General features: G+C 54.9%; 2 protein-coding genes across 2 annotated transcripts; both read right to left on the reverse strand.

The window, feature by feature from the left end:
• Window positions 1–2,445: 2,445 nt before the first annotated feature.
• On the reverse strand, window positions 2,446–7,631 carry VOLCADRAFT_89354 (uncharacterized protein; the record flags this gene model as incomplete). The annotated part of the gene is made up of 6 exons (XM_002949013.1): window positions 2,446–2,490; window positions 2,545–2,643; window positions 3,305–3,439; window positions 4,374–4,631; window positions 5,707–5,873; window positions 7,535–7,631. 6 exons carry the CDS (start codon window positions 7,629–7,631, stop codon window positions 2,446–2,448), a joined length of 801 nt encoding a protein of 266 aa, XP_002949059.1.
• A 1,518-nt stretch (window positions 7,632–9,149) lies between these two features.
• On the reverse strand, window positions 9,150–13,151 carry VOLCADRAFT_89355 (uncharacterized protein; the record flags this gene model as incomplete). Its single annotated transcript, XM_002949014.1, has 7 exons — window positions 9,150–9,387; window positions 9,471–9,550; window positions 10,130–10,306; window positions 10,736–11,065; window positions 11,563–11,641; window positions 12,592–12,694; window positions 13,091–13,151. The coding sequence occupies 7 exons, from the start codon at window positions 13,149–13,151 to the stop codon at window positions 9,150–9,152; spliced, it is 1,068 nt and encodes a 355-aa protein (XP_002949060.1).
• Between the last annotated feature and the right edge of the window lie 724 nt (window positions 13,152–13,875).

Below are 13,875 nucleotides of genomic sequence, written 5' to 3' on the forward strand. Positions count from 1 at the left end.
GTCCTTGGGGAGGGCGGAAGTGGTGAAGGTGGAGGTGACGGGGCGTCTGGTGTTTGGGGAGATGGGGGCGGCAGAGGTGATGGAGGAGGCGGAGAAGGGGGCGATGGTGACGGGGAAGGAGGAGGTCGGCGCACGGGCGGTGGCGGAGGCGGCCGCGGAGACGGGGGCTGAGGCGGCAGCGGTGGAGATGGCGGCTGAGGCGGCGGCGGTATGGGCGGAACCGAAGGAGAAGGGGAGCGCGGAGGCGGCCGGCGAGGGGGAGGCAAAGGATGGCGGCCGCGGAGACGGGGGCTGCGGCGGCAGCGGTGGAGAATGGAGGCGACGGTGACGGTGAAGGAGATGGAGGTCTCTGAACAGGCGGCGGCAGAAGAGGCCGGGGAGAGGGGGGCAGTGGTGGAGGAGGTCTTGGGGGGTTGGGACTTGGTGATGGCGGGCGAGGAGATGGCCTTGGCGACGGAGGCGGATTCCGCGGAGGTGAAGGTGGAGGAAGAGGGGGCGGCCTTGATGGAGACGGGGGCGAAGGGGAGATCGGCGCGGGGGACGGTGGCGGCGGCGACGGCGGCCTTGGAGACGGTGGCGGAGGGAAAGGTGGGAAGGGAGATGGCGGAGGGGGCGACGGAGGCAACGGAGATGGCGGTGGGGGTGATGGTGGCGAGGGAAATGTGGGAGGTGGCGACCAAGGTGTCGGCGGCTGGGGCCGAGGGGAGCGCCGAGGCATCGGAGGCGACGGCGGCGAGCTGACGGGTTCCAACGGCGGCGGCGGCGGCGGCGGTGGCTTTGGAGGTGGCGGTGATGGCGGCGGCGGTAAAGGTGGCGGCGGCGAAGGAGGTAAAGGCGAGGGAGGCGGCGGCGCCGGTGGGTTTGGAAGCGGCAACCGCGGCGACGGCGGCCGGGGTGATGGAGGTGGCGGAGATGGTGGAAAGGGTGACGGCGGCGGCGGCGAGGGCGGACGGGGGGAGATCGGCGGTGGCGACGGCGGTGGTGGACGCGGGGGAGGCGGGGAGGGTGGGGGAGGAGATGGAGGGGGGGGAAGGGGAGGGGGTGGTAGTGGAGGTGGCGGCGACCTAGGAGGCCGCGGCTGCGGCGGGGGCGGGAGGCTTGGGCCGGTGGCCATTTGCCTTGCGGTCTCCAGCAGCGCGGCAGCCAGTACCTGCGTATAAATACATATGGATCTCGTTCAGGGGTCAACATGAACTCACCAAAGCACAAAAAGCTTCTGACAGATAGCAATCATAACTGATGGCACTCCACGCACACTCCAGCCTTCGTGGCGGTACCTCGGACTAGCCTGTTGGGGCCGTCCGCCCCCCTCCCCCCATCCACCCACCCACACGCCAACACGCCAACACGCCAACACGCCAACACGCCAACACCACTCCACGACCAATGAAAGATAAGACGCAATCGTTGAGAAGTCAAAAAACTCCAAAGCGCAGCCCCCTCCCCCCAAATTGATGTTCGCATGTACGTAACCCCCTAAGGGGAGCTACAACCATGTCGTATGGATTTTCACCCTTCCGTCTGTCGTACATCCCAACCGATACAATACCAAACCCATTTTAATAGAACGAGCGACGACGGGAAAGCGGGGGGGGGGCTGTACGGCGCTAACCATGACTATGATGGTGGCATGGCAGGTGGGGATGCACGATGGAGCTAAGACACGCGCAGCATGGAAAACCTGTACGACATTTGCTTTGGGTGCCGTTTAGAGAAATACGCAGCTTGCTAGGGAGTCGTGTTAAGGACTGTGCGATTGTATTCCGTGGCACAACGTACCAGGCATAAGGCGTATATATCCCTTAGGGCATTTCCTGGCTAGGCTATACAGTGTACACTTTCGGGGAGTAAAGCAACTCAAGGTGTAAAACACACACACACACACACAGATACACACACAGATACACACACACAGATACACACACACAGATACACACACACAGATACACACACAGATACACACACACAGATACACACACACAGATACACACACACAGATACACACACACAGATACACACACACAGATACACACACAGATACACACACAGATACACACACAGATACACACACAGATACACACACACACTAGGCATACGGATGGGTGCGGGGCTAGGCACCGGCATCCATTAGGGTTGACCCTCGGTAAACTCTTGCACAACTGGGTGCTAAACCTACGGAAACCTCATCCAGTCGTTCGAACCACTATCGAGAACCCCAATGTCGACGTGATATGTTGATAATGATGCGAAATGGTTGAACAGCGGGCCGACCGTGCAAGATATTCATCCCTGCTGCAATGCGCTGTGCTGCACACCATGACTGCACACCATGCCTTTGTTCCCGTCGTTGTGTGTGAGAGGTTGCTACAGCAGGGGGCTCCAGACTCACGAAGAGCAGAGCCAGTGGACCATCTTTCCATGCATTACTTACTGCACATGATACGATCAGGGCAGCCAAGACTCCCACCCAGACCAGACAACGCAAGCCACCTAGAGAGCAGAAGCCGAACCCAAAGGGTTATTGTTGTTGTTGTTGTAACTTACGCTGTTAACGCCCGGTGTGAATGGTCTGAAGAATGACGAGCCTATCCAGTAGATAACGCCGCTGCCCAGCTTCCACATCATGGAGGCCGCGAACTCTTCCTGAGGGTTGGGAGGTAAGTTCGCAAATACGTCAGTCACATGCAATGTGACTGATGAGGCCCTGCAAAGCAGCGAATATGCATCGTGTACGTGTGCGAGGCTGGAAGGACCGTAGTTTATGTGTACACGCAATATCGAGTGAAGTACGACCTGTACGATCTCAGTTTGGATCCGAAGGGATACAATATATACTTGTGCATACCGCACAACACAAGCAGGTATCGGAAACCCAGGGTAGCGCACTCTCGCGCTCGCAATTGGTAGTGCACTCCGGCAACACATGGCACATGGGGACGGGACGGACCGCCTCGACTGGATTTAAGGAAGGATTTCAGGAAAGGGGCTGTAATAAAAAGGTCCCGCTTACGCCTGCCATAGGCCTGCTGAGGGGCAACGCAACTCTAGGTGTAAAACACATTCAAATACGTAACTAAGTTGAGGCGCCTTTGGTCCGCCAGATTTGGTTGGATGCTGGAGGTGAGTTGCTGAACCCAACGAATACATTCTGAAGTCGGATGGGGTGAACGGATTAGGGTACCCCTCTTGCAGGGGAGAGCAGGGAACTGCCTCGGGAAAGGGGGCCGCTGGTGAACCCATACCACCCTGTAACAACATACATACATACATACACAAGTCGTTTCCACTGATAATGTTGACGCACCTGGTTTACGTAGGTTGAGTAAATCGCCTGGCCGGTCTGGCAAGACAGAAAGGAGAAGCCTTGCATGGGCTTGACCTGATTAAGCAACGCCAGTGTATTGGGGACATTAGGTTTTGGGTATATGTGCCACATTGGCTGCAATTGGATGTATGTCGGACGAGGCAAGTGCATGGAATGGTTCATCCGCAAAGGGTACGGATAAGAAGTGTACGGGACGAAGCAAAGAGGTCAAGGAAGAGTATTGGTCCCATTTAAGAAACTATTTTGGCGCACTCCCTCGGGCGCGTGCTTCCGGTTCTTAGTTCGAGCATAGGGGGATGGTTTTGGGTGGTAGGACTTCTAACCTGCTCTTCCCTTTCGGCTTTCTTAACCCTTCCCCTGGCTTTCCGTATCTCTAGCTAGCGATTCTGGCAGTTCCATATAAAACATCAACTCCTTGCATCTAAATCCTTTGCTGTGCCTTGCTTCGCTTTGCTTGCTTAACCTTCCAGTCCGCGCCAGTGGGGTTTTACTGGGCTCAAGGAAAGGGAGCAAAGGAAAAGTGGTATTCCCTCCCCCTTACTGCATGGCAGGGCCCCAGGCAAAGGAGAAAGTTCAGAACTCCTAATCGTACCCCCCTCGTAAGCCCGGCGCAAGCGACATGCCGCCTAGAACATACAACACATGATCCATAACTAACGGCTGCGCTTTGCTCGAGGCATCTCACAAGGCCCTCAGCCTAGCCAAGGCCTTCAAGAGCCGTGGGTAGCCTCCGAGGCGCTGCGGGTGGTTCTTCCTGCTGGTAGATGTCTACACAGGGACATAGTCAACTCTCCCTCCACGAATCGCATATCCCCCCGGCCATGCTGTGCAGGGAAATGACTCGTAGTTGTTTAGGACGGTCCGGGCCGTGGTGCGGTGCTCACATGCGTGGGTACCTCTCACGCCGCCTACATACACGGCTAACTTACATACCGCTGTTTGTAGGGGTGCAGGGCGGTGCCCAGAACTACTAGTACCGGTGATCAGCTCGGCTCCCCCGTGGGGTCATTTGTTGCTTAGCGCTCTCATTATCCCGTACCCCGCGTACCTCAGCAGTGTCACTCAAGTTGGCGAAGGCCTGGGCGGCTGTGCGCTTACGCAGATGCATGCTCTTCCCAACACTCGTCGCCATGCACCGCGGGTCGCGGCCCAGGAGTGCCGACAGCAGCGGCAGGAAGGTGTTAGTCGCCGCATCGCTTTTGAAGCCATCCAGTAATACCAAGGCACTACCGCTGCGCACAAAGTCCGACAGCGCACGTAGCTTTAATCTATCCGACGCAAGGCGCTCCGCATCGTAGTACGATCCCTGTACAGCGTACGGGGCCCAATGGAGGTAAACCGCGACTGCCCCAATGTGGCGAAATATGTATAGCTTTATGCGAATTCACAAGTCAAGCACAGAGTCAACAGGCGGCGGTCGGCAGGCTGTACAAAGAATTGCAGGTTCATGAAACAGGCAAAGGCGCGGCCGGAAAGCTGCAGGGCATGGCACAACCATTCTCACAACAGTATTGGGATCAGCACCGGACAGCAGCAATAATCAAGCGCCTAGCGGAAGTAAAATAAAACGATAGGCAATGCTGGCCAAAAGCAGTCCCGTGTCTGCAAGAGTTATTCGTAGATCATGCTTCACGGTCCCGGGGAGCCGTGAGGGCCGGAAGTCGCTGGAATAAGCACTGTCCGCTCGCTACCACCCAATGGAGGATGTGCAGTGTGGTAAAACTTCTAGGTACTTCCTGTCCTCCACACATGTTTTGTTTTTCCCGCACAATGTGAGGGGCCGTTGCCCCCCTTTCGCCCCCGCCAACGCACGCACGCCACCAAGCCGCCCACCACCTAGCTGCCTTTTGAAATGGATGAGAGGGTGTGTGTGACGCTAGCGCTCTAGTTTCTTTTGGACTACAGCGCTGGCGTCACACACTCTCTCTCAACAATATCTACGCGATATTTTCAGCAAAGCCTACATAGCCTTATGTGTCCTTCCAAGATTCTACCACGTTGCTGAAATATGGAGCTAGCTCTGGCTGGTGAAGTTCTTTTCGTACCGCTCTCGCCCTCATTTCTTCCTCACGGCCTGTATCATGATCATGGAAAACGACATATCCGTAACCTAAGGGCCTAGGTTTGGGGCGGAAAATACGTCTCGTGATTTGACATGGCTTAGTGCTGAAGTTTGCACAATATTCTTTTGATGAGCAAAATAGCAGCGTCCGGCGGCTAGGTGAGTTTAGCCGCCGGTATGTGGTTTGGAAAGGGCTGCGGACGAGCCATGCTTCGGGGCGCGTTGTACCGGAGCAAGGAAATGGGTACTGAAAATTTGGCTTTCTCAAAGAGGTGAGAGAATCTGTGGCTCTAACCTCCCCGAAGTTCCACCGGCTTACTCGAGTGGCCGGAATGACATAGCCGATGGCGTCGTAGAGGCTCGGCTGAGTGCTTGCGGTGCCGGGTAGGAAGCCAGACGCGGAAGAGATCAATTGCCGCAACCTCTCAGCGCGTTTCTCGCTGGCGACGACGCTGGGGTTGTCATAAAGCCAGACATTGAAGCCAACTGCAGTGCAAGGAAAGTGGCCCGGAGCCGTCTATCGCTCATTCGACCTACTTCGATGGTACGAAAAATGTATGTCATCGAAGCTGGTTTCGGGAGAACACGTTGGCGCATGACGTTAGTTATCTACGGTAAAATTCTTGCGAGCCTTGGTCGTAGACTACGTATCACATGCAGGCGCAGGTGTTACTGCATGACTGCCATGGCTTCAAACCGCGAAGGCTACCGAGCTGCTACCCTTGCAACTTAGCATAACAAATGGACTTACTTGAGTTTGCTTGATGTGATAGTGCAACAAAAATTACGATGGCGAGCAACGAACCGGCTCGCATGGTCCTGAACCTCCGCTCCAAAGCAGCGAGCAGGAAACGCCACACTAGCAAGGAGCTATAGCTAAGTAAGCAAATACTTCATCTATGCAAATTCGTTTCCGTAGTGTACGTGCAGGCTCGTGCTGCCCTTCCCCGTCGCGGCGTTACAAGTTAAAACAGGCATCATTTGGAGTTATGCAAATGCCCATAAAGTTAATTGGGATAACTCCAATCCATTAACCTAGCTTGAGCAATCTACCCCTTCGTTTGTGGGGCTCAGACGAGGTCACAGTTCGCTCAGGAGTTAGCTGATGTACGACAGTAGGTGGGCGCATCGTCTGCATGCGCTGATGGAATGTCCTTAGCACAATTTAAAAGAAGTATAATTAAATCTTACGATCAATATTTGAAGGTGCTACATTCTTACGAACCCAGAACGTTTTCCATGTTATCGAAAACGAGGCACAGGAACGATGATGATTTGAAATAGATATAAGATTTCATTGAATTAGTTTTATTCTTAATGTTTTAGGCCAGAGATGGGTGCACATCTTGTCAAGCAGTTCACGTACTCTGGGTCAAACCGACTTCCTTTCAATGGCTAAACGCAAACTATACATAGTTGCGGAAACCTAAAACCTATCATTTGACCTCAAGGCTCAGAGCGGTAACTCGGAGATCTTTCGGCATTAATGGATTTGCGAGCAGTATAGTACTGGCTTTGCCCAAGCCTGCAACCAGGATCATATGTTATAATAAAAAGCTAAATGATATTATTAACATAATGAAGCCGTCAATTTGTTTAGCTCTCAAAGGGGCCCGTTAACCGCTTTAACTGCTTGTTAACACCAGCATAAGTTTTGCGGGCTCCTGCAACGCAAGGCGCAGATTGTGCTTTTATGAAATTATTGGATTCTTCCATATACTTTGTTAGATAAGCCTGTGACGTGTGGTCGACTGGTTACCATGCCGGAAAGTAGCCGTAAGCCGTATTTGGCGTGTGCACAAGCCACTGCAAGTTCAGGAAAAGATCCGTATTATCTCTTCCATACTGTAAGGTTTTCAGGGCCGTTAGGCGCGCAGACCAAGCCGGGTTAAGTCGGTTGTTGGGCAGTTATCGTACTTCCAATTGCACGTCGCGCCCGCCCAGTTATAATACTTAACCTGAAAGTTGTTTTGTTAATAATTAACTTTAATAACCGGCTTGATAATCGGCTGTTCGTTAACATGCAAAGGCAGCTTAAATCATCGGACAATCGTCAGTAAGCATTTGATCAGGGTTTCGGTTTATTAACTGAAAGACGGGGTCCATCCTTTTTCAGTTGGTATCCGAGCTTAGGTAGTCAGCCTCACCGAGGTACGCTTCGCTCGCCATCCCGACCTTTCCGATCGCCACGTCGGCGATGATTGGCGATACATTCCGTACTGTCGTATGGATTGCCGTACACATACAGGTATTCACACCACAGCCGTACATCCCATCCTCCGTACTCATCCCTACGGAGTTTAAGAACCCTCTTGCGCGGCGTTCCCAAAAAAACACATACACACGCACAGAAAGTTCCAGTCCGAGCCCCAAACTCAAACCGTCCAACGCGATTCAACCCCAAGAGCACTCTAGACAACAGTGTTCGCAGGATACCACGCGGTTGTTGGTCTTTATCCTGCAAACCGCCCTAATACGAGCCGAGGGCTCAAGAGTTGGTCTTTATGGGACTTACTCACATGCACCGGAATGCGAATTTCAGGCTCAATCAGTTCATAGGCTGAATCAGCGCAGTCATAAAAAAGTGATGAGGATGCGAACCCGCTGGCCTTTAATTGCTGTCCTCGACAGGCAATGCAAAGGGCAAGAAAGCACAAAACAGGTAATGCATTCCCATCGGAAGCACACACAGTAGCGCATGCGAAAACGCTTTTGGGGCTGACCCCTCGAGCTCAAGCGCAAGGCCACCTGACATACATGATTTCCTAAGGGCCCGAACCACGCATAAAGTCACCCTGAAGACGCATGCAGCCTGGTCACATCCATGCACGTCACTAAGCAGCCAGGCTCCTAGCTGGCGCAAGGGGTGGAGATGGGGATACTTCCTTCTCAGATGGTGGGGCGAAATCGGCAGGAGGGGGGAAGAAGTCGACAGGCGGAGGTTCGGCAACCTCGCTGGGCGGGGGTGACAAATCGGGAGAGGCAGGAGGCAGCGGCTTCCGAGGGGACAATGGCGGCCTTGGAGGCCGCGGCGGTAAGGGTGGCCGTGGAGGCCTGCTGAGAGCTGGCGGACGCCGAGGAGGAGGTGGATGGTGCGGTGGCGGCGGTGGAGGCGGAGGCGGTGGAGGCGGTGACAGCGGAGGAGGAGGCGAGCGCAGCATAGGAAAGGGCGGATAAGATACTGAAACGGGTGTTGGGGAAGCCGCTGGTGGCAGCGTGGGAGGTGAGGGCGACGAGAGGAGAGCTGGTGGTGATGTTGACGGAGGCAATACCACTGGTATAGGCGGTGGCGGAGATGAAGGTGGCGGACGTGGCGCGGATAGAGGCAGCGTGGATGGGTGAGGCTGCAGCGGCGGCAGTAGGGGCGGCCGCTGCGGTAGGGGCGGCGGCGGCATAAGTGACGGGAATGGAGGAGGCAGTGAGGGGCGTAAGGGCGGTGTATAAGGCGGTGGTGATGGGAGTAGTGGCGATGACGAAAGTGGCAACGGTGACGGTGGGAGGGGTGAAGGGAAGGACGGTGAGAGGGGTGACGGGAAGGACGGTGGGAGGGGTGAAGGGACGGACGGTGAGAGGGGTGACGGGAAGGGCGGTGGGAGGGGTGACGGGAAGGACGGTGGGAGGGGTGAAGGGGAGGACGGTGGGAAGAATGATTGTGCAGTGGGCGGCGCCAATTGGGGCGCGGTACGGGGCGTCGGAGGTTGCCGCAGTTGAATCGGGGATACGGGTAAACGTGGGGGAGAGCGATGCGGCGGCGCCTTCTCCTCAGCTAGCGGCAAAGGGCTTTGTGCCGCCAATGGCGGCTCCCCTCTCGGTGGTGTTGACGAGCTTGCCGTATGCGGCGGCGGCTTCTCTCCTGTTGCCGTAGCCGGTGGCGGCTTGCCGCTTGGTGGCAGTGCCGGGCTTCCTGTTGCCAGAGGCGGCTTCCGTTGCGGTGGCGGCGGCCTTGACGCAGCCGACGGCGGCAATGTTGGCGGACGAGGCGGTAGTGGTCCTTGTAATGCTGGTGGAGGACGGGGAGGTGATGACGGGGTTTGTAGATTGGAGGGTCGCGGCTGCGGCAACGGCGGCGGAATGATGTCGTACCCGTTCGGGAGTGACGGCTGCCAGCGGACCTCAGGACTGGCCTTCACAGCTGCTGCCGCGAGGAACGCCGCAGCCAATACCTGCGTGGCCAGGGTGGTGTGGAAGGTCAGCAGGCAGAAGCCCCGGTGGAGAACAGAGAGGCAGGCAGGCAGGCAGGAAGGCAGGGAAAGAGGTGATAGGTGAGATGGTAAGAATACTCATTCACCCGCCCTCAGGTCTCAGGGTTTTAGGGTTTAATGTGAGTGGGGAATGGGGTAATTAAAACACCAAATGGACAAGGCAAGGGTCCACTAGGTTGCATGGACGCTGCGGGACAAGGGCCGATGTATGGCTAGCCCGGCTAGCCCAACACTTCCACACGAACACGCGAGGTCAGCAAATACAGCCACAAACCTCTACAGGCCTCCACAAGCAAGCGGCCCTGTTCGCAAATAGCCCTGGGGCCCTTGGCAATGAAGTGATTGGGCCATCCCTTAGTGCCTCGGGGTGAGGTTCAGGCACGTGAAAACAGAAAGCGGGCGGCAGTTGGTTGGTTGGTTGGTTGGTTGGTTGGTTGGTTGGTTGGTTGGTTGGGCTAACCTGGTAGTGATAGCGTCTTAATACCTCCCAGCTACCCGTCAACGCCTAACCTGACACGCCCTACACCACTACGTACGCACCTCCTCGTACCCCTTCAAGTGGGGCACCTGGAAGCCTGATCCGATCCAGTAAATGGCTCCGCGGCCCAGCCCCCAGTACCAGGCCACTGCCAGCTGGGTCCGGTTTGCGGTGAAGGCCGAGTAAATCGCCTTGCCGAATGCGCACGAAATGCCGGACACGCCCTGGTCTGGCTTTACCTAAAGTGGACGAGGTCCCAGCGGCATCGCCACGTGGAAGTTGGGCGCGAGTGGAGAGTTAGAGCTTAGGAGAAAACAACGCAACCAGACCACATGGTCCGCTCAACCGCCGGAGGCGCCGAAGCCGATTCGGACACTGACAAATAGGCTTATTTGGTTTCACTAAGGTGTGAAGCAGAGTGCTTAGGTTACAAGTTACAAGTTACAAGTTACAAGTTACAAGTTCCGCACACAAGTGCGGGTGTGTCCGTAAAAGCCGAGGAGGCCTTTGGGGAGGAGGAGAGCGCCATGGGTTGTTGGGAGAGGCCTCGGCTGCATCCCCGTGATTCGACTCTCGCAGCCTCCCCAAGCAGGGCAATCTAGCCGTTCCGTCTGATTTACACCTCACCCACACGCCCCGTGCCCTGACCAGACCCCTCATCGGCTCACCAGAAGTTTGGGCGCCAGGTCGGTGAAGTACCCCCCGGTAAAGCGCAGCTGTACAAGCACCATGGATTTGATGCCCACAGCCCGGCAACTACTAAGCCGTGAGTCGTGGCTACCGCTACCGCTACCATTAACGTTTATACTGCTGGTACTGCTGCTGCCAATACCGATACCATCCAGCATAGCACCCAGCAGCGGCATAAATGTGTTGGTGTTGGTGAAGGCGTCGTAGCCGTCCAGCAGCACTAGTGCGCCGCCGCCCTTGACGAAGTCGATCAAGCTGGATACTTTCTGGGGGTTGCTTGCAAGGTCCTCCATAAGGATGTAGGACCCCTGATTGCGGTGAGGTATGCAGGATAGATTGCGGCGGGAGACACGGGCGCCCACGCGGAAAGGGACGGGATGGAAAAGGAAGGGGATGCGGGGAGGTGGGCGGGTCGGTGATCGGGTTTTAGGGTTTTAGGGTTTAAATTGCCCAGACAAGCCAAGCCAAGCCAGGCCCCTCTCTCCTCCATCTTGACTGACCTTACATCTAACTCAGACGAGTGGAGGAAGCGGGTGAATGAACCACCGATATGACTGCAACGGGTTAAGAAATGAAGTTATTGCTGCTGGCTAAGCTGCCGTTGCTGCTTTCGGAATGGCGGATGACACTACTTAGCTCCGTTGTGGCCCGATGGCCCGATGGCCGTGGTATTCCCTTTGGGGCCTGCTGCTCGCTGTAGTACCTACTAGTACTACCACCAATACGACTGTTACTACCTCCATTAGCACTAGTACTACTACTAGCACTTCTGCTACTCCGTGTGTGGCTGGCCTTCTCCAGGTACCTTGTTCGCGGGGATTACGAAGCCCGCAGCATTCGCCAGCTGTCTCGCAGTGGGCTGTGTAGTGGTGCTGATGGGCCGACTGCGGCGCAGACAGTCAGGATGGTTAGGTGGGGGACCGGAGTGAGAGGACGCAAGAAGAGGTGGTGAGATCAAATGACATTCCTGGTTGCGGGGGGAGATCAGGTGCGCGGACACCTACTACAAGCAGTAATTTTGAAATATTTTAAGGCATGAGTCAGGGCGGGGTTAAGGGGCAAGGTGAGCTTTCGGATGGGCAGTGGCAAGCAAAAGGCTCAGGAGTTGCGGCGTTGAGGGAGAACCTTCAGGCGGGAAACCCTAACGCATGCTTGTACGGATGTGTAACGCAATGAATCGGTCCTGGCAGGCAGGCAGGCAGGCAGGCAGGTAGGGAGGCAAGAAGGTAGACGGGCAGCCAAGTCACACAGTCTCTAGGTTGACTACGAGGGGACGGCGTACTCTCAGGCCGTTCTTCCGTACATGAGCGCTGTGACGGGTTTTCCGTTTTCCGTTGACAGTTTGGCTGCGTATGACGGTGGTGGATGTTACAAACAGGCAGACAGACAGTCAGGCAGATGGGTGGCTTTGCTGGCTGCCCGTCACCGCTGCAAAGCATCCGAGTGCCGCCGTAACTGCCCATATTCAACACACTACATTGTTAGCGGACATGCAACTACACCAGGCTGTGCAGCCCATCGTGCAGTGCTCTGAGGGGCCTGCCTGCTGACCCCGGATTTGCGCGGGCAGGAGCCCCGCTGCCGCCGTGTACTTAATTACCGTGCATGCTGAGCCAACACAGGAGCTACGGAGGGGTTCTGCAGGGCATGTAATGTGCATGCCTGAGGTGGGCTTGCATTACGTGTGGGTATGTGTGTGTTGCACCTTGAGTGTGTGTTTTTAGATTGTGTGTTGACTTGTGTCGATTTTAAAGGTTGTGTATTGAGGGTTGCATATCTTACTGTTACAGAAAGTGAGCGAGGTGTCTCCACATCCAAGAGCTGCATTACGTACCTTCCAGGTGCGATGTGCTGAATGCTGTCACTCAGGACGGCTAGTCGCACGGGTCCCGCAACAACGTCCATGTTGGCGTAAAGGAACACTGTGAAGGGGGTTCCTGTGCGGTGGTGCGGGCACTCAGGTTTTCGCGAGGGTAGTGCAACAGCGCGCTGCAGCTGTGTCTATGATATTAAACATTTATTTTCCCAATTTCTCAATCTGCTTTGAACTAACAGCTTCGTGCCCGAAATCGTATAGATTTGCAGGCGCGCAGTAGCTCCTCCAAATTATCAAGATCACCCAAGCTGGTGCCAGCAGCCAGCACATGACATTGTAATCAATTAAACTTTAAATCAATTCATGCCCGTAACTCAGCAGCATGCATTGCTAAATTCCTTCATTTTTTCCTTGGTGACACCTGGAGCCACCCGTGCAAACATCAGCGGCGATCTGAGCGCCTACATATCGAAACATAGGTCTTTTTATTCTGAATATCAGAGCGTATCACACTTACCGGCATGGGCACCCAAGCCCAGCAGCAGGCCGGCAAGAAGCCTCGGAAAATGGTGATGCATAGGACAATCTTTGCGGAAAATTGTATAAATAAATAAAAAGAATCTACTTGCTAGTTTTTTATGCTCCGATCAGCGTTCAAGCTCTCGAACTGCTTTCTCGCAAACTGAGCCCAAGTGGCACTACACGATGCCTGCGCATCGGCGAAGCATGTGAGTGTGAGTAAATATTATCTGCATTTTTATGTAGTCTGAAGGTTTTTTGAAATAATAAAGCCGTTGCTGAAGCGACAGAGAACCCAACAGCGGTGGGCGAGTACGACACCTGGTGTCCGGAAATATCATCTGAGACCGGTAACCCAATATAGGTGCTTTACATGTGCTATTCCAGCTTTATGAAAAAATGTCCTTAACTTTTTTTAAAGAGTTACGGCACCTTTGATGATGAACGACCGAGTATGCGGATCAACGTTTTCCTTGCTTGCAACCTGATGTTCTTCTTTGCAGCATGAAAAATTTTAACCTTATATTCCAATCCGCTTTGTGAATTGGCTACGGGATCACAACCATCAGCATCGGTTAGGTTTACATCTGCAGATTCCTGTACAGGCAACTGGAATTTATAGCCGGCCATCGAGCATACTTCTGCGCTACGCATCAGAACGTTTTATCGCGACATCAAAGCAACTCTAGCTGCGTCTTCCTCTGATGCTAAAACTTGGCCTTAGTTTGCGAACTCGTAACGGCAGCTAGATCATGGGCTGATAACGCGAGCTAGATGTACAGT

Source organism: Volvox carteri, assembly GCF_000143455.1.
Source record: "Volvox carteri f. nagariensis unplaced genomic scaffold VOLCAscaffold_12, whole genome shotgun sequence".
Classification (NCBI taxonomy): Eukaryota; Viridiplantae; Chlorophyta; class Chlorophyceae; order Chlamydomonadales; family Volvocaceae; genus Volvox; species Volvox carteri.